Source organism: Nematolebias whitei, chromosome 14, assembly GCF_014905685.2.
Source record: "Nematolebias whitei isolate Nwh7 chromosome 14, NemWhi1, whole genome shotgun sequence".
Lineage (NCBI taxonomy): Eukaryota > Metazoa > Chordata > Actinopteri > Cyprinodontiformes > Rivulidae > Nematolebias > Nematolebias whitei.
Window position 1 is genome coordinate 10,571,948 of NC_056511.1, and position 25,491 is coordinate 10,597,438.

Genomic DNA, 25,491 nt, shown 5'->3' on the forward strand with positions numbered 1-25,491 from the left:
CATTTCATAGATCACATTTAACTGCAGACATATTTCTAATCAACAGTTCTCATCAAATAAAATAAAAATAAGAAGTCAAATCCTGATTCTCACAAATTTAATTTTGTCTCTCACGTTGAACAAACCATCAAAGCTGACCTGGTAGTAAAAAAAACAAAAAGAATAAACTGTTTAAAAGGATATTCAAAACCTTTTCAGTGAGTCCATTTAAATAATCCACTTCACGTTTACTCTCCTTTCCTCTGCTCGGTTTTCTTCTTCTTCTTCTTGCCAGGTTTACTGTCAGATTGTGTTCTGCTCTTTTTGGCCGGGCCGGGCTGGGAAGCGGCCGCACCATCGGCGGCTCGTTTCTGTTTCGTCTTCTTTTTCGGTTTCTTTTTAGCTGGTTCTTTCTCCTCTTCTGGCTTGTTTTTGGAGGCTGGCTCCAGATCAGGTTTATTGCGTTTTTTACGCTTTTTTGTTTCAGGCAGAAAACCTTTCTTCTTCTTGGGCACCATCTCCGTCTCGGTCTCCTGGTCGGGCTTCGTCTTCTCAACTTTGGGCTTCCTGGCAACATGTGAACATCAAGAAGGCTTTAAAAATCACAGTTTAAACTAAAATTGTTGCTAGTAGAGAAAAGTTGCTGCCAGTTAAACATGGTCACTGTGTCCATTGTTTTGTCTTTAGTTTATGTGAAAATCACACAGTTCACGTTTGGGAGAATTAGTTAGAAATTCATATTTTTACCTTTTGAAAAATGAAAATTGTGCCTAAAACACAGTAAAACATGCCACACCATGAATCTGAGCCTCTCAGTTTTTTCCCAAATTTAACTACCGTATTTTCTGCTGTAAACGTTGCACCGCCCTATAAGTCGCATCAGTCCAATTATGTCTAATAAAGTGGAAAAATCCTTAAATGTCACTTCGCCATATAAGTCGCATCTCAGAATCAGAACAACCAGAATCTATCATGCGTCACCGCTGACGCGTTTGTTACTTGTCACCACTGACAACCCGTAAATGAGGACCAGTGTTGTGCCAAAAATCAACTGGCTGCCAAATGGCACAGGAGGACTAACAAGAAATGAACAAGATTAACACTTAAAAACACTTCACCACGAGATCGGATGCTTCCCTCCCTCTCCGCTTTGCTTTGCTGCTCTGTCTGTCTGTGAAATTGCTGTGAGACTCTTTTGCATTTCTTCCGAACCATAATTATGGACTTGTTTTGACCAGTTGGTCCCTCAACTCAATTTACAGCATTTCTTCGAAGAGAAGACGGGCTTTAGGTGAGCCGATTTGCCCTGTTGGCACGCACGCAGCTGGATATCTCGTCGACTTGGAAGACTTGATGATGTGTCTATCTCTGCTGCCATCTGTGGATTTTAAGGACGCATATTTAATTGGATTTTCGATAACTGGTTCCTGCTTTTTTGGATTCAGCTGGTGCTGGTTTAATCTACAATCAAGGAAGTCGTCGGCAGCAAATTTGGACCCGATCACGCTGCTTGCCTTTATGATGGCTTGGTTTGTGTCTCGTGTACCCGGACTCAAATGCTTTGGGCTGAATGGATCAGATCTTGGAGATTTTACTCAGTCACGTTCCATCGGTGTGGCCATGTTATTTTGGACATTTCGGAACCGAGTGGACCAACACAGACTCAAGGTAGATGTCATTAAGTTCTGCCCATCCCCAAAACAACTGTGTGTTTATCTAAGTTGCCTCCCTTGGCTGGCCTTGAAGGCCATCTTATCTGAATTCGCCTGGAGAAAATGTGATCCGACGCTCACCACCCCCTCCCTGAGGAATTTCCAACTGATAACCAGATGAAACCAGCTGAATAAACTTTGTGTCATCATTTCAGGACTCTTGGATTCTCATAGACGTTATTCTTGTCCATTCCTCGACATACCTGAAGAATGTTTATAGATCTCACCGGAGGACATTGACTGATTACAGTGACCTCGAGAGCATCTATAAGCGTTGTTGACCGCTCTCGTCTCCGATTGAAGAATGTCTACGTAAATATGTGCTTGTTTGTGTGAGGTGTTTTTTTAATATTAGTTTTTTTTCCTCAGGCAAGAAAAAAAAAAGTCTGATGGGATTTTTTTTCACCTCAAACTCCTACATGTGTCCAGTTAACCACTGTTTTTGTTTGTCCAAACAGGTCTCACTTGTACATGAGTCTTCGAGGCTCAATGTGATTTATCTGTTTAAATAAAGGTTGAATGAATAAATTAATTTGTTTGATTGAAATTATATTAAAGGTGTGTCTCAGTCTACCTTTTACTTAATAAATGCACTTTGACGGTCAAATCAACTACATTTCAAAAGCCGATACGAGGAAGTAGGAGCGTGCACGGGAGTATTCGCTGTGCATTTCTTCTAAATTTAACAAGATAACCGCCTAAAAACTATTATTTGTTTGCTTGAAATTATAGTAAAGGTGTGTCTCAGTTGAACTTTTGCTTAATAAATGCACTTTAATGGTCAAATTAGCTGCATTTTGCCGGAGCGGCGCAGCGAAATGAAGCTGATTTGACGGTTGCTCCAGGCGAGCTGGACAAAGGTGGGAGGCTTTGGCAAGCCGATTGTGTCATTAATAGTCACTTTTCCCTATTATATGACACAACAACATGCCATACAACTTGAGTGCCATCTAGTGGCTGAAAATGGCAGTGCTCAATATTTTCAGTCAGAATGAATGAAAACAGTCATATCTCAGCCAAATATTGATTTATAAATATGGAAAGGAAAAAAAAAGTCGCTTTGGCATATAAGTAGCAGGGCATGCAAATTATGCAAAAAAACTGCGACTTATAGGCCAAAAAATACAGTAAATCTAAAAATACTAAAAGCAAATTTCATACAATTTTTATGCTTTAAGACCGTATAGGAAGCTTGTAAAGAAAGCATAAAGCAATAAATTAAACAAAAGGTGGACAGGGATAATTTCTTTTCATTACAGAGGTGTTTATGTATTCATGTCTAAGACTCACATCACTCCAAAGTGCTTCATCACAGCCCAGTAGTTGTCCTCCAGTTTTCCAGTTTTTCTGAACTCCACAGCGCTGGTCAAGGACTGGAGGACGCCCTGGAGGGGGTCCAGGTTCACAGACAGCTTCTGCACAGACAACAGAGAGAAACTGAGTCCGTGTCGACTTTTCCCCCCGGTGTTGTTCACCCCCACGTCGTGAGTCCACCCACCTGCTGGTGAACATGTTTAACCAGAAACTGACAGAGCTCCAGCATCATCACCACCTTGTCTTTGGTCACTTTGCTCTCCGCTCCACTGACCTGCCCGAGACTCTGAAAGAAGATGCACTTCTTAACGCACAATTGGGACAAAGCTTTGACTCAGAAATATATTTTTAGAAAGAAAAAAAAAATTGAGATATATATCGTATATTGCGATTTATCTTAAAAACATTGAGATATTAATTTAGGTCCATATCGCCCAGCCCTACTACCAGTAAATCTAGTTTTAGCTCAATATCTGTAAAACTGATCGGTTGTTTTTGACCGAGCAAAACCGTTGACTTCGTCCTACAATAACCAGGTCCTGTCCAGTTTACCACCCAGAAATAATCTGGCCCAATTTAATCTTATCTCTAGTTCAGGACTGAAGCTGATATCTCCTTATCATTCAACACCAACGACAAACTGATATTATTAATACAGCTCTAATCTGAACACTCCGGAGCTTATGTGATTTATAAAGTCACTGCCCTTCTGTTTATACAGTAGACGAAGGAAGTAAACAATTTATTTTAGATACATTGCACTGTTGACATTCTGAATCTGTCAAAAATCTGTTGAGTTAATGTTAATCTTTGCTGCCACTTCAAGAGAGTCAGCAGTTTTTGTTGCATGGTGCCGTTTGTTCTAGCTGAGTTACCGTAGCTTCCGGTGGTAAAACACATTACAGTGAAGTTGCCACACATTTTTCAGCTTCTATTAATAGAATCCTGAAGAATGTTATGTCTGTAAAAAATCAGAAGTTATCAAAACATTACTTTCTCTAGAAATGACTTCAAAATGTCTAATTTGTGTATAAATTTCCAGCTATAAACACGATAATCACGTCAGCTTTTTCTAAGGCAATTTCAACGGTAATTTAGCATCTACGCTAATTGTTGGTCAACAGCCTGAGATTGATAGGATTCTTCAACACTGTTTTTAAGCCAAGATTTTTAAACCAGTGTTACTTTGTGTAAAATAAGCTAAAGCCCTTTCAATTCAAAATAATTGCAATATACCAATACCGTATTTTTCGGACTATAAGGCGAACTCATTCACAATAACTACATAAAATCAGTTTGAGGTCAGTAAGCACAACCAGAATTAATATAGGCTTGTCGCGATAAACAATAAATCAATTAATCGCATGATGAATGAAAATTATCGACCTCGTTTCGGCTTTACTGTTTCTTCGTGTCTCTCTCTTTCTACTGAAGACACGGCTCAACTTCGCTCTTCACTGACCCCTCCCTTTCTCTTTAAAATCTGTTTTAACGAAAGCAGCCAAGTTGAGAAGCTAAGCTACGAGCTAAGCTAACAGGCCAATCTCGGGAATAAACGTCCGTCTTGTCGAAGCTCCAAAATGCACGGTTGAAACTCGTGCCTTCGTGTAAAAAGTTGTTTTTCTCTGAAAAAAGAAGCTGAGAACTTGTTTACTGATTTTTTTAATTAAAAGCTTTGTGTGACAAATGCTATGCTAAAGAGCTCAAACCACCGAACGTCATGACACAATGTCAGCCCATGTCACGTCAAGAGGCCTCCCTCCTATTTTTCTTAAAGAGACACGCTGCTCAACTATCCATCCTTTGGTTCAAACAGTCTTATACTGCAATCAGGTGGTCACAAACAGTACTACACACCAAAGAAATCAAAATTTTTTCTAAAATTTGACAATTATTGTTAAATTTCAAACAATATTATCGTTTATCGCAATAATTTCTGAGACAATTAATCGCCCAGCAAAATTTGTTATCGTGACAGGCCTAAACTAACATAAGGCGCTCCTGATTATAAGGCTCGCTGTCAATTTTTGAGAAAATTAAAGGATTTTAAGTGTGCCTTATAGTCAGAAAAATAGGGTAATTGTTTAATTGAATTGTAACCACATGGAATCATGAGGTGCCCTAAGCTTCCCACCTCTAAAATACAGCAGCCTCTTATAGTTCACGTTCACGTCTCGGTGTTTGACAAATACATTAAAAGTTCATTTCTTCATTAATATTAAAGCTGTGGCAAAGGTTTAACCTTGCAGTCCTTGTCTGAAACGTAATTTAAACACTGGCGCTTCAAAACGGATTCCATTTATCACAAATTGGCAAGAAAATCTACAAGAGAGGTTTAGAGGGATAAAGTGGTTCTGTTGTCTTGGATTTCTGATCTTATGCTGGGAGAGGAGACACGAGAGGTGGAGCTGTGCTGGGAGGATTTACAGAAGCATGTAATTACCCATGCCTTCACCCCTTGCTCTCTAGAGGACACGAGGAGGACACAGAGAGGAGCGGCGCCTCTAATTATCATTTATCACAGCACCATGCAATCTCATAAACTCACTAGATTAATATAATTAAAACGCACACGGGCCTAATGCATGCGCGTCTGCGAACATCTCCGCTCAGAGTGGGAACACGATGTGCAGCCACAGCCTCCTGCGCACGGAGAAAATGACTTTCAATCAGTTCCACAAGGAGAGTTTGGCAGAATTTAATCTGAGGGACGCAGAACTGGATGGGCCCTTTGAGTTTGGGAACGGGAAGCGGAGGGAAAGTTGGATCTGTGCATCCAGAACAGGCAGGGAGAAACGCACGTAATTAAGATGTCCTTCACACTTGAGTTAAAGAGGGGTCAGGGTTTCGGTCCCTTTGAAATGTGCTGTCAGTTCATAAAGTTGACTGCTTAGTTTGATTTTAAATGAGTTTACACCGGTTGTTTAAAGGTGGTGCTGAATGAGACTTGGATGTAAAAAGCATCAGATGATAAGTTCAGCGATGGACCTCTGGGGTATAAACGAGGGTTTAAAGCCGAGACAACCGGAAGTTTTAACCCCTGAAGATTCTTTTGAGGAACCTTTAAATCTTCTTCAGCTCTGGTCTGATGCACCACAGATGAAAATGCGGGTGAATGAAGTGGTTTGAAGTGTCAGAATTAGACGCTGATCTAAAAACACCTTTTTTTTAAAAAATCAGGTTGCACTGAATAAACTCAAAACCTGCAGTCATCACAGTTTTCTGAGTGGATTCGCTGTTTTATTCGTGACTTTAAACCTTTGTGGATCGATCACAGCAACTAAAAGTGCAAATCTGTGTTGCTGCCATTCATTTCAGATGGGTTCATGCTTTTTAGCATTTCATCTATTCTGCTAATCACTGAAAATACAATTTTAAAATTTGCCTGTGGAATGATTTATATTTAATTTCTGATTTTCTATTAGCCTCACGCAGGCCAGGTAGAAACAGCTAACAGGACCCAGGTCGCCCCAGAAGTTCATTTGCAGTCTCAAAGTCCTACAAGTCTTTTTTACCGGGACTGTTTACTCTAATGACGTCTGCTGAACAGGACTGGACCAAAACAAAAACCTGCCTGAAAGAATCTGGTTCCTGTAAGATTCCTCAGGACAAAACGCTCACAAAACCTGTGCGGACTTACCTCAGCCAGATGTTCCAACACATTCTCACAGAGCTTTGTCCACTTTTTGCCGCTCAGAAGCTTCTGGACGTCTCTGCTCTGCATCGCCCGCAACACCAACACGCACGCTTGACCCTAAACACACAAAATGAGATCCATAAAGCGAAATGATGAACACGTTAACAAAACCAGCTGAAATCAAAGTCGATCACACAGAAAATTAATCAACATCGTAGAAACGCTGAAAGTAGCAAAATGCTAGCTAACACCCAAAAGTTGCACAATGTTAGCTAAAAGCTTAAAGTAGCAAAAGGCCAGCTAAAAGCAACTAAAGACTAGTGCAAAGATGCACAGGGTAGTTAAAATTATCAAGTGGCTAACTAAAAGTTATTTTTATAAAAAGGTAGCTAAAAGCATCAAAGGGCAAACTAAAAGCTAAATGCAGCAAACAGATAGCCAGAAGTTAACGTACTAAAAGGCTAGCTAGGTAGTAAAATATTAGCTATAATCAGCAAAAGATTAGCTCATTTTACCTAAGGATATCAAAGCGCTAGCTAAAAGCTTAAAGCTAAAAATAGCAAACAGCAAAGTATAAGCATAAGTTGCAAAACACTAGCTAAAAACTAAAAGAAGCAAAAGGTTCAGCTAAAAAGGAACACAATGACTAGCTCAAAGCTAAAGTAGCAAAAGGATAGCTAAAAGTAAAAAAAAAGGCAAACTAAAATCTAAATGCACCAAACTAAAAGCCAAAAGCTTAACACAGCAAATAGCTAGCTAAGTTAATGTAGCAAAAGGCTAACCAAAAGTAGTAAAACACTAGCTACAATCTGCAAAAGATTAGCTGGATTTAGCTGAATGTATCAAAAGGCTAGCTCAAAGCTTAAACAGAATGACAGCTTAAAACTAAAAGCAAAAATAGCAGAACAGTAGCTAAACGCTAAAATAGGCGAAAGGTTAGCTAAAATAAGCCAAATAGTAGCAATAAGTGAAAAAAGGCAAAAGGCTAGCTGAACCTTATAGAACTGTATTTAAAACTTAAAATGACATTGAATAAAGAAAATTAGAGCTAATTTGCTGAAAGACATTTCAACTCGTCTCTTGTAAGTGAGTCATCGAGGCTCAATGAGACTAACCTGTATAAATAAAGGATGGAAAAAAAAATGAATTAATACCAGCGTTCTTGAAAGAATGAGATTTGTGTGTTTGAGTGTCTGAGATGAACACTGGAGACGGTTGATGGTGTGAATACACATAACTCAAAATGACAGCTGTTAAAAATAAATTACAATTTTTTTTATAAATTTATAAGCGTTTTAAATGACGTGGAACAATCCTGACGAGGTAAACTCGTAGAACCACAACAGATTTCTGTGCAATTTGTTACAATGTAAACAGAAAATCGTTATTAAGGAAAAGGCCAAAAAACGAGGTTTTACCTGTTGATGTTCTCGGATTCCAGATGTGATGTGCTGCACAGCTGTATCCAACAGGTTCACACATAAAACCTGGCCAGAAGCACAAAGTGTTATTTTGACCTCGGAGGTGAGTAAATCACGTCTGCAGGTAAAGAGGTCTGGTTGAACTCACGGGGAATCTGCTGAACAGGTCTGTGAACATCTGGGTGGTCAGAGGGCTTTTCCTCCGACTCATGAAGGAGTTCAGAGCGTCTCTGAAGAGGCCGGAGACCCGATCTACGTCCACGTTACCCATAAACCTCAGCTGCACAAGATCACACAGACACACAAGTTTAGACTTTAGGCAGGAAAAGTAAAAGTGAAAATAAAACAAGTCATGTTTGACTCTCATTCAGATTCTTCAGAGCCCTGAAATCCTTCACGTTGGTTCATCGTGACAATAATCTGAGTCTAGAAGTTTTCACGTAGGTGGAGAAAAATGGCTAAAATTATGTAAACTGACAAAATGACAAAAGAATCATCTAATTTGCTGCTCAGCTTTGTTTTTCTTTTGCACACAAAGTGTCATTTATTAGAGCTGGACGAGGAGCTTTTATGAAATATATATATAAAAAAAGGGGTTTACAATTTACAAAACAAGCTTCAATGCAGATTGAAATAATGAACTGTACCTGAAAAAAACAAAAAAAAAAACCTAATGTGACCTAAACACTCAAAATCCTAAAACAGCCACTCAATATTTTGTGAAGACAACAATAAACTGTATTCTTTTTAGTTTTATATTCATGGAAATTATGTAAAAAAACATAACACATTCAGTTTTGATAGAAGAAAAGGACTTCCATTCATGTCTGTTATTTTGTTATGGAGACGGGTATTTCAAAAGACTGAAAACTAAAACCTGTCAGCGTGGGCCGATGAGAAATTAATTAGCTCCGAGCGTTTGAGAAAATGCTTTATATTATCGCCAGATAGATGTCACTTCTGTTTTTATGAGACGTTCTTTCAAATAATTCAGAACACCTTTGGAAAACCTCTTAACAGCAGCTGTGCATCAACTGTTTGTGACATCACACTGCGGCCTGCATTTTAATGAATAAAACCCAACAAAAACCAGACATTTTACTTAGAAATGTTCCAAATAATATTTTTTAAAGAATTAGCGAAAAAGAAACAAAAATAAAAACGTCTCCATCTTCAAAGTATTTCCAAGGATGGCTGTTTAATTATAGGCCCCTTTTTTTTGCCTGTATTTCGTGCTATCTGAATGTATTTGATAGTTAAAGACGGACAAAAGAACCGGGTCTAAACAGGGCCCGGGGGTCCAAATACGTCCATGTTTCCAAAGAATCTGTTCTATGAATGATGCTCAATGTGTCCAAGAGGTTCAAATAAAGACCGGATTGATATAAAATTGCAAAGTTGTCGGCAGAGTTGAGCCAAACATGAAGTCTACCGCTCATTGTTTTTGTTGCATTTCTTTATTTAAAAAAAAAAAGGAGCCATCAGTGCGTTAAACAGGGGGTAAAATTCAGTTGATGCAACTGAACAAACGGATGTTTTTACTTCTTTAAAGTAAATATGGTCAAAACTTGCAAACAGAGTAAGATATATAAAATTAAAATTATACTAAAACCATAAAAACCTCTTTATATTTTTCATATTGGGTCAAGGACATTGAGTTTATTTGTCCCCTTCCTTAAAACCTGCTTTATAGTACCCGGCCCCATCCCTTTTTTAATGCATTTTATTTTTAAAACAGTTTTAACACTTTGCAGCAGTTTTCTCCCCCCAACCCAGTTTTAAGTTTGCTTCCACTGTGGGACATTCACATTGCTACAGACTGCCATCGTCATTTGTAAGGAGCAACCGTCAAATCGGCTTCATTTCGCTGCGCCGTCCTGGAGAAATGCAGCTAATTTGACCATTGAAGTGCATTTATTAAGTAAAAGTTCAACTAAGACACACCTTTACTATAAAGTCGAGATAACAAATAATTGTTTTTAGGTGGTTATTTTGTTAAATTTAGAAGAAACGCACAGCGAGTCGCCTTCTGTGTGTTCATGTTTCCGCGTATCGGCTTTTGAAATATAGCTATTTGATCGTCAAAGTGCATTTATTAAGGAAACGTTACAAAGAGACACACCTTTACTATAAAGTCAAGCAAATAATTGTTTTTAGGTGGTTAGCTTGTTAAATTTCGAAGAAATGCACAGCGAGTTCACCTGTGCATGATCCTACTTCCGCGCATCAGCTTTTGAAATGCAGCTGATTTGACCATCAAAGTGCATGTATTAAGGAAAAGTCAGACTGAGACACACCTTTGCTATAATTTTGAGCAAACAAATAATTGTTTTAAAGTGTTAATCTTGTTAAATTCTTGATAAAGTCCTCCCGCGCACGCCCCCGCAGCTGCCATCAATTTTTGGCACAACACCGGCCCACATTTACGGGTTGTCACCGCTGACGTTAGGGGTGGGCGATATGGCTCAAATTTAATATTGTGATATTTCAGAGCATTCTGACAATAACGATTAATTTCGTGATATAACAAAAAAAGAATAATAATAATAAAGAAATCATAGTTATTTGACAAAATGAACTTAACATGTTGCTTTGCAGTATTATTTAAAATAAAAAATAAAAAACCAAGGGGTAAGTTGACTGAAATTACTTTATTTAGTAAAGTATTCAGTCTCCAAGTATAAAAATAAAAAAGATCCTTGTGTTATTTAGATAGGAAAAAGTCTGCACAAAATATAGATCAATAAATCCACCACAAAAACTAAAGTGCAGGTGAAGTTTCCCAAAATACAAAATAAAATAAAATGAAGCTTAAGATCTGTCGAGCATAAATGTAACCTACAACAAAATATACGTTTCCTTTAAATGAGCTATAACTTTCAGAGCTTGTAACAAGGTGATGAGCTGACCCTGAAGCTTGTGGTGTTTCAGCTTCTTCTGTTCCTGCAGGAATGATTCATTTCTCTTTCATCACCTGACTCTGTTCTTGATCCATGGACTGTGGATCTCAAGAGACAGTTAAGCTGTGCGTGTTTGTACCGGCAGTTTAGAGCAGGGGAGACGCAGCTCAGAGCGGGGTGGGGAGAGAAAAATAAAAATAAAAAATGAGTGGCAGCTTAGAGCGGGGGGAGGGAGAGACATTTGAGTTGTCTGTACCTGCAGTTTAGAGCTGGATGGAGAGACAGCTGAGCCGCGCAATGTTTTTAGCTTTTTAGCTAGCTAGTATTGTGCGCAACTAATTAGCGTTACACCAGTACCGACAGGTGAAGGGGGGTGCGCATTTCGGTGTGGTCGTTCGGCGCGCTCAGTTCTGTTAAAGGGGCGAGGCGCCCTGACGTGTTACGTCATGAAATTAGCATATCATGATATCATTTTTTTGCCCGGGCAAGCTGTTTTTTTTACCGGTATTATCGTGAATGATACGATATGGCCCAGCCCTAGCTGACGTGTAACAAACGTGACACGTCAATGGTAACGCATAATAGATGCAACGTATTTATGGATTTTTCCACTTTATTAGACAAATATAGACTGATGCGACTTATGGGGGGGTGCGACTTATACGGCGGAAAATACGGTAAGTAAGATAAATAGAGGATATTTTTATCCAACAATAACCTGCCTGCTATTAGATAAATGGTTGTGGATAACGAGTACAAAGGCCTGGGGAAAAAAACTTGTCTAAAATAAGGACGAAGATATACAATAAATTTCTGTGCAAAGGAGGCCGAGTTATCCAGGACAGTCCCTGACCTGAGGAAAACAAAGGAGCAGACCTGCTGCAAACCTGGACACAATGTCAAAAATACAATGATTTATTTTGACTCCTCTGGTTCTGGTTTTCCTCCTGGTTCTTGCATACTGTGCACTGATCTGAACACAGCAGCCTCCACCCAGTAAGGAAGTACCAGACAAGTGAAATCCAACTGTGAACAGGGTGGCAGAGAGTAAACGTACGTCGCTCGCTGCTGCTCCGTCAGCCGTCGGAGCCTCTCTGTTCTCAGCAGGCGGCGCTCCTCGCAGCACTTTCACCACATAAAGAGAGGCGCTGAAGGAAAGAACAACATCAGCAGCAAATTCACGCAAACAAGAGCCATAATTCTAATTTTTGTTTGAATCAGCAACCTTTTCTCCGCCCCGCGGGGAGCCACGAGCTGAGCGCTCACAAAAAGTGAGGCGCGTGAGGTTCAGCGTTTAAAACAACAAACCTGAAGTAGTAAAGACACACGGAGGAGTCGTTCAGCTTCTGGGCTTTACCCATCAGCTTGTCCAGCAGGTCGTGCAGCTCCCCCTGTCGGTCTGCGACGGTCCTGCAGTAAACTTTGGACCTGCACAGCTGGTTCCTACAAACAGAACGCATCGAGTGCAAAAAGCATCTGAGCACCATTAAACAAACTGATCCTGACACAGACACACGATGTTTAAGATAATACGCTGAGAGCCGTGCATCCTCGTCATGTCACAGAGAAGAAAGAGGGATTTTATCTTAAAGAGGAAAACAACCAATAAAAAACAATTTAAATAATAAAATAAAATGGCTTTTGGCCTAATTTAGACCACTTTTCATTAAAAGCTTAATTCTTCTTAAAAAACACAAATCAAACGGAGCCCAATCATCTCTCTTACATAAATTACAAACTTATCTAGTCCCGCACGTTTATTTTCTGTGTCCCGTTTCATTCTGCACGCAGTTGTGAACATACATAAATGGACAAGATGACCTCGAGTGACTGAATGATTTGAAATTAAAAAAGGTGAAATCAAAATAAAAGCCTTTGATTTCTTAAAGGAATGTGGCTCACGCACCACATTTCACGACAGAGTTTAAAACAAACATTTCACGTTGTCTGCTAGCTCTTGGAGTATGTGTTGGGAATGACTCTCAGCTACTACCACGCCAAATTTTAGCTCAATATCTCTGAAACAGACCAAATTATAGCCATTTATTCTTTATCAGTCGCAGCGCTTCATCAACTGTTTTGCTAACACACATGCAAAGGAATGTGCACAGACAGAGAAAATCTTAATTGTGCTTTTGGCTTCAGCGACAGGTGATCCCATCAAGTGAGAGCTCCTCACTGCAGAGGAAAACCCCTGAAACAAACACACGCAACAGCTCCACGCCGAACACGCGGAGCTAAATAAACCCATGACAAAGACAAACAAACGCTAACTAGGCCTGTCACGATAACAAATTTTGCTGAGCGAGTAATTGTCTCAGAATTTATTGCGATAAACGATAATATTGTTTGAAATTTGACAATAATTAGTAGTTATTGTCAAATTTAAGAAGAAATGTTTAATTTGTTTTGCATGTAGTACAATTTTTTGACCACCAGATGGCAGTATAAGACTGTTTGAACCAAAGGATGGATAGTGAGGGAGCGAGCAGCGTGTCTTTAAGAAAAATGGGAGGGAGGCCCCTTGACATGACATGGGCTGTCTCTCTTCGGTTCTCAAATTGGCAGACGCTCGGTGTGGTTTGAGCTCTTTAGCATAACATTTTTTCACACAAAAGCTTTTAATAATTTTTTTAAAATCTGTAAACAAGTTCTCAGCTTCGTTTTGCAGAGAAAAACAACTTTTTACACGAAGGCACAGGTTTCAAACGTGAATTTTGGAGCTTCGACAAGACGGAGGTTCTCCCCCCCCCAAGGTCGGCCTGTTAGCTTAGCTCGTAGCTTAGCTTCTCAGCTTAGCTGCTTTTAACGATCCAAAAATGTGATTTTTGACGGTTCAAATGGATTTTAAAGAGAGAGGGAGGGGTCAGTGAAGAGCAGAGTTGAGCTTTTTGTCATCCAGTGTCTTCAGTAGAAAGAGAGACACGAAGAAACGATAAAGCCGATAAATGAACATGAGGTCGAAAATTTTCATTTATCACGCGATTAATAGATTTATTGTTTATCAACGACAGGCCTAACCCTGACAGATGCTGCGTTCTCACCTGAAGATATCTGCAGCTCTTCGGAGGAAGTCTTGCTCCTGCTGCTCGCTGCCGGAGCTCATTCCTCTGTTGATGATGTTCAGCAGAGGCTCCACCAAGCCGAGAATCAGAGGACTGCTGGCCTGCCGGGCCACGAACACCTCTATCAGGTCCAACACCTAAAACAGGAGCAGGGTTACGACAGGTCCTTGGGGATCAGCGGCTTCCTTTGAACTTGTTAAACTCTCACCTTGATCCTGAAGCCTCGGACCAGCGTCCGCTCTTTCTGTAGTTTCGTCTTCTCGTCCTTCTTGGCCTGGACTTTTTTCTTCTGCTCGGAGAACAGCGCCGACAGACTCTTATCCAGCGCCATCATGGCTTCATCATCCAGGTCTTCGTCACTGCTGGCGTCCTCCTCCTTGGTGGCCTGAACATTAACGGATTTTATTTTAAGTTGGAGGTCGTCAACTTATTAGCAGCGTTTCTTAACTTCAGCCAGGAACACCCACCAGAGCATTTTGCTTCTGGAGGACCTTCATCAACTCCGTGCGGAAGTTTTGATCCACTACTTCTTCTTTTTCGTCCTCCTCCTCCATCGCTTTGTCCTCGTCAGAGTCATCGTCTGACCCATCTGACTCGTCCGACTGAGCAAAGAAAATCAGCATCAAATGTTTGCGCTGAAGCAAACTAGATGCAACAAAGAGGAATTAGAGTAAAAGAAAATAATGACCTCCATCTCCTCATCGTGTTCTTCATCGTCTTTCTTCTTCTTCTTCTTCACCACTGCATCATCAGTGACGACGACAGCCCCGTCCTCTTCGTCCTCCCTCTCAGGGTCTAAGACCTACACAGAGCCCAAACCATTACAAATATTCAGAACCTCTGGCAGTCCATCACTTATGTTCGGTTGTTCTGACAAAAACAACAACAGTGCCCTCGAGTGGCAAAAACATAGATTGCAACAACTGAAGTCTATGATTAAAGGATTACCGTAATTGCCCGTTTACAAGCCACTTTGTACCCTGCGGTTTATATGCAGGAGCAGATAATTTAACCATTAGCAGCTCTTTTTTTGTAAGACTGGCCAGTCCTGCGACGTATAGTATGAAGTGACTTATACGTTTTTTTTCTTCTATTCATGAAGCAATTTTTGACTGACTCGTTAAATGTTCATTCATACTGACACAAATAAGAGTAAACATTATCACTAGCAGCCGCGAGAGGGCTCTCTAGGCTTTTGACAACTATATGTTGTTCCTCTACTGCTACCCCACCCCCCCAAAAAAAAAACATTCACTTAAAGAGACAACTGAGAAAAGAAATTGCTATTCTGCAGATTACAAACTGCAGGTAATGTGAACCGATCGGCGGCGTTTCTGTGACTTACGTCTAAGATGGCGGTGAGGGCTGCTGCGGTGACGTGGGGACAGATGGAGGAGAAGACGGCTTTGCAGACCTGTCGGATGTGTCGGCTCTGCTGGGACAACAGGGACAACAAGATGTCCACCATCACCTCCACCCACTCGGGCTCCTCTTCTTGCTGCTCCGTGGCTGAGGAGATGCATTGAAGAATTACAAACGTTCATTCTTTTACTGAACATATTGCTACTTTGACATGAAGGTAAATATTTTATTTAGAAAAGTTATGCATTAATTGATTAAAAAAAGTAATGTAGTGCTTTTAATTGTGAGTGGAGGGATTTTTCATGCTTTTGGATGCACTGAAACAGAGTCTGACTCATACTAAATATTTTACAGGGTTACAACAGGTTTTATATAAAGATTTAGATTTTCAGATATTTCTGTTCGTTTTTGAACCAGTTACGCCACAAAATGCTCAAGTTTACAGTCATTTACTGTGGTTCTGCTGTTTTAAATGCTCCTTTTTCAATTTCACAAAGCATCTTGGGAGGATAAACACTTGGTACCGCAAGAAATTTAATGGTGTCCGGTTTTATTTCAATGTTTGAGAAAATATCGCATGCTTGGATTGGAAATTTTATACAGTTTCTAAACAACAAAGTGAAATTATCTTAGAATTCCCTCATAAAAATCCAACAAGAGGTCAAAAGTACAAACCATCACCATTTGCGATATTAATTTGTGAAACGACACAAAGATAAACGATAATAAATGGTTTGATGTTTGAAGCTCCACCTTGTTTCTTTTTCTTCTTGGCTTTTTTCTCCTGTGCTTTGTCCAAACAGCTCTGCAGGTCCTTCATGATGTCCAGCAGCTCATCGGGGGCCTTCAGTGGATCAAAACATCTTAGTGTCAGTCGGGATGTACATTGGTATCGCCGTCTTTAAGATTATTGGCATGGGCCAAAAACAAGAAGGTAAGGATAATCTGGTCTGGTTGCGGCTCATTAAAGTGTGATAAAATGCAGAAGACAGTTGTCATAGCGACTTGATAAAAATAAAAAATAAATCCCAGTTTGACTACAGAGAAAACCTGATGTTCAAATAGCTTTATCAGTGATAAAACACAGCATGATGCCTTCTGAAGTTTGCAGTTTTGAATGGAAAGAAACATTAATTTCCTTTAAGTACAGATGCAGACATATTTGTTGGTGCCATTCCACAATAATCCAAGAAACACAGCTGATGAGAGTGAAGCCAAAAAGCTCCAGTTTTGTCTCATCGGTCCCAGAAACTTTGAGGCTTGTCAACGTGTGATTTGGTGAATTCCTGTCTGGCTTTTTTGTACATTATGTTTTCTCTCGACAGTAGAGCCACTCAGAAAGTGACAAAATCTGACTTTAGAATTCATCTAGAAATGGTTCCCATGGATCTTTCTTTGTCATCTGCAATATCCATCTGATCGACCTGGGGTTGCATTTCCTCTTGCGTACATGTCTTGGGGGTTGGCTACATTCTCATGAGCCTAATACTTTAAGATAATCTTGTCAGTTGTCATCAGAGGAACGTGAAGCTGCTTGTCTTGTAGCTTTTAGCTTTAACATAGATATCAATAACCTTCATTTCAGCTGCTCAGGCAGATCTCACCTTTGGATTATCTGCTACATGTTTGGTGTGGTGTACACACTAATATCAAACTCCACCTATTAGCTATAAATAACTTTGAAGACATCTGTGATTCTGACTAAGGTCAATCAGTTTGAAATGTGACATTAATGCAAGGATTAAGACCGTATTTTTCGCTATATAAGTTGAGTTTTTTGTGTGCATAATTTTCATGCCCAACAACTTAAAGGCCGAAGCAACATATTTATGGATTTTTTCCCCATATTTATAAACCAATTTTTGGCTGAGATATGACCATTTTCATTCGATATGACTGAAAAAAATTGAACACTACAATTTTCAGCCATTAGATGGCAGCAGAGTAGTAAGGCATGCCGTTGTATCATGTAATAGGTAAAAGTTGCTATTAAATTCAAATCAATTCAGTTTATTTATATAGCGCCAAGTCACAACAGAAGTAATCTAAGGGCACTGAATAGAAACATGCAAACATAAAAATAATAAGTTCACACTATATATCCGAGGAGCAGACTGCTTGAATTTAATGACATAATCGGCTTGCCATAGTCTACCATTGTCGTCTGACTGAGGCAACCGAATCAGCTTCATTTTGCTGCGCCGCCCCGGCGAAATGCTGCTGATTTGACCACTGAAGTGCATTTATTAAGTAAATGTTCAACTTAGACACACCTTTACTATAAAGTCGAGCAAACAAATAATTGTTTTTAGGTGGTTACCTGTTAAATTTCGAATAAATGGACAGCGAGTCACCCTCTGCGTGTTCATGTTTTCGCATATCGGTTTTTGAAATTGCAGCTGATTTGACCGTCAAAGTGCATTTATTAAGCAAAAGGTAGACTGAGACACACCTTTACTTTAATTTCAAGCAAACAAATAATTGTTTTTAAGTGTTAATCTTGTTAAATTCTTGCTAAAGTCCTCCCGTGCACGCTCCCGCCAATTTGGCAGCCTATCGATTTTTGGCACAACACCGGCCCACATTTCCAGGATGTCAGCGGTGACGCATAATGCGACGTATACGGCGAAGCGACATTTTCATGGATTTTATTCACTTTAGTAGACACATTTGGACTGATGCAACTTATAGGGCAGTGCAACATGTACGGCGGAAAATACGGTAGTCTTTTTTAAGGGTACCAACAAACTTATCTGCATCTGCAGACTGAGGCCTCATCAGAGGCAGCCATTTTTTTTTACCTTAAAGAGATGCATGCCGACCAGCAGGAAGAGCTGCTGGAACGCGCCGCTCTCTGCCGTTGCACCTTTCTTTGCTTTTTTCTTCAGGTTTTCCACCGACTCCAACATGCTGAGAGAAGAACGACAAAGAAAATGTTTTCCCACATTCACATCAACTCTGCCAGCTGAAAGAAAATCTAAAAAGCTACGTTTAAATCACATTTTAGTTTAAGAAGTAAGTGAGCACAAGTGTAACGACTGAACTCCGTCCTACCCGTCCCAAGCCTGTCTCTGCTCGGGGCTCAATGGTCGGACGCTCTGGACGTGTTTAGGATGGTCCAGCAGGAGCTGGGCGTATTGGACCAGGTGGTAAATCCACATGGTGCCGTCAGACGTTACGCCCTGGACTCGCTTCTGATTGACTGCGGCGCTGTCGTCGCTGAGAAGAATGCGGTGCAAGGACATGAGGAGTCTGGATGGAGGACAGACAGGAGACAGCAGAGATCATGAGACACCTGAACAGAGTACTTGGTCTTTTTTTTTTTTATTAAATGGGATTTGACTCAAGCTGCAGTTTTCAGAGATTTCATCTCACCCAAAGAAAGAGTCGACGAGCACTTCTCTTGTTTTATCATCCAGTGGGACGGACAGCTTAGAATTAGTCTCCGCTATGTCTGACGAGGCCTTCTTGGTGCTGAAGAAGGCGTGAAAAAAGACAAACCTGGAAAGGAAAAACACGGACTGAGATTTCTCTTCAGCTTTTAGAAAACCCTGACGTTCATCACCAAGAGGCTGGGCTCACCTGGACACATCCATGATGAGATCCTCCTGCTTCTTCGCCTGATTGTTGTCGATGATCGAGACGAGTCGTGCAACGATCCACTTCCTCAGGCGGAAAACTGCGTTCCCCTTCCTGAAGACAGAACCAGAGTTATAATCATCTTGTACTTTTACTCATTCAGTATTAAAGTAAAAAGGTGCGTAAACTCACGGCTCCTGCTGCTGGCCTTTCTCCCTGCGGGTGCTGAAGTCCAGCAGCCGGTCCATCTGAGGCTGCAGAAACATGTTTCTGAGCCACTCCACGTAGCTCCGCAGGGCTGCGGGCTGCAGGTGCTGCACCACCCTCCACATCGACGGCACCACGGGGTAACCATTGTGGGTCAGAGAGGAGAAGCCCACCATGACCGCCAGCTGTTTGTCGGAGTCCTGGCAGGCCTGCAGGAAGTCCGACATGTACGTGTCCATCTCTGGTGCCAGCTTGAAGCGATCTGGTTTCTGAGAGAGGAGGAATAAAGATCAGAATCATCGGCGGGTCAGGGACACAAGGTCAGAGGGGACAAAACTACATTACTCCTGGACGCTGACTGAAAACTGAAAGAGTTATTAAAGTTAAAACTGAACAGATAAAAGTGAAAAGTAGCAAAACACTAGCTAAAACCTAAAAGTGTCAAAACGCTAGCTGAAGGCTAAAACAAAAATCAAAAAAGGCGAGCTAAAAGTAGAAAACTGTTCAACTTAAATGAGAAAATGTTTCATAAACTCTACAAGAAGCAAAACAATAATTAAACGCAAAAAGTACGATAATGTTTGCAAACAGCCAGAATCACCATAAAGCAAAAAGGTAACAGCAGAATGGTAGCTGAAAGCTAAAGGTAAGCTAAAAACAGCAAAACAGTAGATAAAACTTTAAAGAGCTAAGCCAAGAGTACCAAAACACTAACTAAAGGATTGAAGTACGGCAAGACTAGCTAAATTTAGAAGAATAGTAGCTGAAAGTCAAAAGTAGCAAATGCTTTCAAAAAACTAAAAAGTAGCTAACTGTTAGCTAAAACATAAAAGTAGCAGAATGATAGCTAAATTATAAAAATAGCAAAAGGCTAGCTAAAACCTAATATAACAAAAAGCTAAAAGTACCGTAACACTTACTAAAGGTTGAAAAAGCTAAATGCTAGCAAAAAGTTTAAAAACAATAGCTAAACCTAAAAAGACTGAAGACTGGACGACTAGCAAGAAGCTTAAAGTACTGGCTAAAATCAATCATTCAACCTTTATTTAGACAGGTAAATCCCATTGAGCCTCGAGGACTCATTTACAAGAGAGACCTGATTTCAAAAAATAACACAAAGTAATCAGAAGTAGATTGTAAAAAACACAACAAACCAAACAAAAGGTAAACATTAGCATGAACGCTAACGAGTAATGAGAGAAGAGTCAAATCAGTTTTCAAATGTTTCTGAAAATCCAGAGATTTGACTGAAAAACAGGAAGAGGAAAGTTTTACACATCATAACGTAAACTACGTCAGCGTAGTTTACGTTGTTCAGCGACAGCAGAATACTGACCTGAGCTGAAACCACGTGATCACCGTAACGCATCATCACCTCTCCAGATAAAACCTCCTTCAGCTGAGGTAGCGACAGCAGAGGCAGGGCGCTGCCCAGCAGACGGAAGCCCAGGTAGCTGCACGGAGACGGGCGCACGGCAGGATAAAAACCATTACTTAAAACCAGTATGAAATGAAATGAAACACTAACAGAACTTCAATCGAGGTCTGGGATTGTGAATTTTCTGTTTCTCCATCCAGTTCCTGTTGCATCCCGACCCTTTATCCCTCCGTGTGAAATCGTACTTGGTTGGTCCTGACGCCTCCTGGAACATGCCCTCTGTGATGGCTCTGTCCCAGAAGAGCTGGAAGCTGTCTTCTTTCAGCGAGAGCTTCAGGAGGTCCAGAGCCACGCCGGGAAGAGTCGGCTCCTTCTTCACAGAGACGGCCGCCATCTTCAACACGTCTATTAATCTGACACACAGCAGGGATTTCACACAGAGGTCCAACATCAACAGCCGAAGAGGGCGGACGTAAAATGGACATTTGGAACATTTTAGATTAAAGAAGCAAAAACACTGAAAAAAAACTCATGAACGCCGACCAGCGGGTTGAAGAGAACTACAGACACTCGGCACGAAAGACTTGGCTGAAGAAGCTAAAACAGAGTTCTTAAAGCTAAAATAAGCAGAACACCAGCCAACAAGTCTAGAAAGCAAACAGCTAGCTAAAACCTAAAAATAAAAACACTAGCTAACTACTAAAAGCATCAAAGACTAGTTAAAAAAGAAAAGGAGCAAAAAAAAAAAAAAAAAAAAAACTAGCAAAAAGCAGTAAAACAATAGCCAAAAGTTTTAGTAAGCAAATTGCTAGTTAAAAAACTAAAAGCAACAAAAAGCTAGCTAAAAGCTAAAAATATTAAATGACTAGCTAAAAGTATCAAAAGCTAAATAGGGCAAGTTAAAAGCTACAAATAGAAAAGGGCTAACTGAACGCTAAAAGTAACAAAACACTAGATAAAAGCTATGGGAAGCTAAAAACTAACAAAAAGCACACTAAAAGCTCAAAGCAGCAAATGGCTAGCCAAAGTATCAAAAGCCTGAGATAAAAGCGGCAAAAGGCTTGCTAAATGCATGAAAAGACTAGCTAAAAGCTAAAAGTAGCAGAATGTTGGCTAAAAATAGCAAATGGCTAGCCAAAAAGGTAAAAGTAACAAAACACTAGCTAAAAGCTTTTGTAAGCAACATGCTAGCTAAAAACTAACAACAACAAAAAGTTAGCTAAAAGCTAAAAGTAGCAGAATGTTGGCTAAAATAGCAAAAGGCCAGCTTAAAGCTCAAAGTAGCACAGAGGACAAAAGGAGAGCAGGTAGGAGAAAACACGTTAAAAAAATGCTTCAATGCTTCTGAAGGAATTGAAAAAAAAATTTCTATGGGGAAAATATTTGTAAATAAAGTTAAATACAATGAAAAATATAAAAGTTACAAAAATAAAAGTGACAGAACTCATCACCTGACTGAGCTGAACGTTTTGATATATGAATGGCCAAAATAACAAAATATGCAGAAGTTAGATTGCAACAAAACATGAAATAAATAAAAACAGGAAAACAGAGCTAATGCTGACTCAGCATTAACTCTGATGAGTGCGTCAGCATTCAAAGAAGAGAATAAATGAGAATATTGGAGCAGTTCGAGGACATGCAGGCAGTTGGAGGAGGAGGATGACTCGCTGTGGCGATCCCTGCAGAGGGAACAGCCGAAAGAAGAAGATGGGAGCTGAATGCGGCGCTCTTACTTGGGGATGTTGTCCGAGTTGATGATGGTGGAGGAGCCCAGCAACTTCTTCAGTTTCTTGGGTTTGAGAGTATGCGGGAAGCGTTGCAGCGCCACCAACAGGAGCTGCAGCTGCTCTGGAGTGTTAAAGGCTGACTGCAGGTCCGTCTGCAGGGCCCCCAGTAGGACCTCCTCAAACACCTCCTCTGGGATCTGAAGGAGGAAACATGCGAGCGTGTTTAAAGCGGGCTGCATCGGCGGAAACTTAAAAGCTGTGACTCGGCGGCAGTCGTCACCTCGGTGAGGATGTCCATCATGGTTTTATTGGGGAGGTCCTTCAGGTGCTGCTTGTGCTGGCTTAGACTCTGGAGGAGCTGCACGCATCCCAACACCACCTGCGGCTCCTGCAGAGACACGAGACGGAGCTCAGAGATCGAACTGCCCACATCGACCGGATCGCCACTGCCTGCTGCCAACTCGGTCTCCAGGGTGTCTGAATCTTCTTCACACTGGTGAGAGCTTTTTGTCTTTGGTCTTATTAAATTTTAATTTTTTTTTCAAACACCCCGCGCCTCAATCGTGACGTTCTGTGGTTCTCGAAGACGCTGAACTTACTTTAACGAGGCGACCCGACTGATGGACGGCGAGGACGCCGAACAGGTTCCCAAACATCGCATTCCTGGCAAGTTTCTGAATAAACAGAGAAGATTGACGTTGGAAAACATTTACCGGTATAAAACTTTTTTTTTTTTTTTATCCCAAAGGAGTCCAGAAGTCTAAAACTCACCTTCTTCACGGCCTGCAGGTTGTGTGTGTTCCTGATTCTGTCGAGTGTGCTCTGCAGGGACACGTCTTTAAACGCAATCAAGACCTGAGACAGAAAAACATCAACTTCAGACAGAAAAGCTCCAAAACTTTTCTCAAATAAGTCGAAACATTTTAAACCTCTTTAAATCAAAAGTAAACTAAAAATAGCTGGAATATAAAAAATATATATATATATATATTGGAATTATGTGTTATTAGCACGAGCTATGAAGTCAAATATTATATAACAGGCTTTAAAGAATCATTTTATTTAAATTAATAAATATTTCCAGCGTTATGTTTCAACAAATTGTGCTGAAGTGCTACAGTGAGTTAGATTTTAGGAACAGGTGATCGTGAGCCTCGTGCTGGGCTGCGTGCAGTCAGAATCAAATTACCGGTAATTGGTGCTTGCCATTTAACGTTTCGTTTTGTAAAAAGCTAACGTAGTTAACCAAAAGGAAAGAAACGGGAGATAAAAAAATGAAGCAAACCAGGAACGATATCCCTACATTCTGTAGATATCTGCTTTAATCTAGACTTTACACAATAACTTGTATTTTTAGGACTTTGGTTGTTTTAATTATTAGATATCACAAAAGAAAAATGGATTGTTTTGATTTGTTTAATTGCTGAAAGCTCGTTTAATTCTGCAGATCAACTTTATGAACTCTCTTTTCAGTAAAAACACCTTCGGGGGTAAAAATCCTGACCAGACGACAAAGAACTTGATTTATTTCTCCAAACTGACCGACACGCCCGCCCGCCTGAAGTGAAACCACGGTCAGAAGGTGTTACAGCGCGCTGGCGGGTCCACTCACCTGCCCCAGAGCCAGGCTGAACCCAGGTCTCGCCACCTCCCGGGTGTGAGCCAGTCCGTCCACCAGCCGTTTCAACGTGTACTCCAGCTCATCAGCCTGCAGCAGAGACAAGGAAGAAGGTCAGGAAAAGATTCAGTTTCACCCTTTTAATCTGACGGGACCACGTCACTTCCTGGACTTGATCCGGTCCTGGTCAGTGACGGACTGTGCACGAATTCTGTCACTGAAGGTGTAGAGGTAGGGCAGTCGACTTGGGACCAGAAAGTCGCAGGTTCAACTCCCCGCCTCGTCCACATGTCGTGGTGTCTCTTGAGAAAGACACCTAATCCCTAAATGCTCCCCGGGGGCTTACATAGCTGCCCAGTGCTCCACCTGGGTGTATCTCACATGTGATGGGTTAAATGCAGAGAACTAATTTAGTCGTTGTATGGGAACATACAATGATGACAACACAGTACTTTACTTCCTGTGTACGCATAGAATTACCTTTCAAAAACCTGGTTAATACTGTTTATAACATGTAATGTTTTGTTTACTGACTGTTTTTCAGTTTATTCTTTATATGTTTAGTTTTGTCCTCGTTTGAATTTTTTAACCTGACTGCAAAACATCAGTTTTTCTGCTTTGACCTTTGACCTTACATGCTGACGCATATATTGGGAGTGAAAAATTGCAACTTTTTTCAATTAAAAAAAAACTTTACTAAGTTAAAACTACTACACTACTTACTAATCTTAAAAATACTAATATTAACACTATTATTATCCCCATTAATACTAAAACTATTACTACAAACACTTTAGTCAGAGAGGACCATGCTGGGTCCAGAGTCACCAGGTTGTGTCTCACCTTGTTTTCGCTTTTCAGGTACAGGATCAGGTTTTCCACCGCCTTTAGCCGGACCTCCTGGTCCGGTTTAGCCAAGTCCCAGAAGAAGTCCAGGAAAACGCGGCTCTGTTGCAGGGTCCCGGCGGGCCGGAGCGGCTCCGCAGATCTCACCGAGAGCTCCACCATCTCCACAGACATCACTGAGACCCACCGCCGATCAGCAACATGCTGCTACAGCACGAGGAAAACGTGTGTTAGCTAATGCGATCTACTTCCGGGTCAATTGGCAATGGCTTTACTCCTTGTTTGTGCACCGGCATTTGATCCGGCTTGAAGTGATCACGTGCGGCGAATATCCCGCCTGTTCAGCCCGCCGGTACGTGCGCCGGCGACTATATGATGCAGACCCTATTTTAATAATTAAAAAAAAAAGACAAAATAATACATTATTGAGTTTTTTGCTGAAATGTTTGTAAACAATTTGAGTTCGAGACATTTAAAATAATACTATCGGCGTTAATACTACTACCACTAAGAAAAAATATAGCATTTGGTATTTTTGTTTTTAAACTGTAGGTTCATATTATTAATAGTAAAAGAGACTTTGTAAATAATGTATTTTACAGTCCAACTGCATCCCAATGGATTTTACTTTTAGGATTCTGTCCCAGGATGTTTATTTTTTAACTGAATAACAGTTTCTACGGCCAATCATTTGTTTTGTTCTGTAGTTATTAAAATTGTTACCCCTTATGTGCTGAGATGTC

The 25,491-nt window shown here is 40.6% G+C and overlaps 1 protein-coding gene across 1 annotated transcript; it reads right to left on the reverse strand.

Moving 5' to 3' along the window:
- mybbp1a (MYB binding protein (P160) 1a) lies at positions 1 to 25,006 on the reverse strand. Its single transcript, XM_037687830.1, has 27 exons — positions 24,746 to 25,006; positions 23,897 to 23,992; positions 23,056 to 23,139; positions 22,884 to 22,958; positions 22,565 to 22,672; positions 22,291 to 22,481; positions 20,800 to 20,967; positions 20,513 to 20,630; positions 19,162 to 19,445; positions 18,973 to 19,083; positions 18,766 to 18,891; positions 18,445 to 18,642; positions 18,192 to 18,300; positions 16,144 to 16,234; positions 15,374 to 15,537; positions 14,717 to 14,830; positions 14,496 to 14,630; positions 14,237 to 14,413; positions 14,008 to 14,165; positions 12,272 to 12,406; positions 12,021 to 12,111; positions 8,212 to 8,343; positions 8,061 to 8,129; positions 6,646 to 6,759; positions 3,190 to 3,291; positions 2,982 to 3,106; positions 1 to 546 (listed from the first exon to the last, which is right to left on the reverse strand). Exons 1-27 carry the CDS (start codon positions 24,920 to 24,922, stop codon positions 228 to 230), a joined length of 3,771 nt encoding a protein of 1,256 aa, XP_037543758.1. The 5' UTR covers positions 24,923 to 25,006; the 3' UTR covers positions 1 to 227.
- Between the last annotated feature and the right edge of the window lie 485 nt (positions 25,007 to 25,491).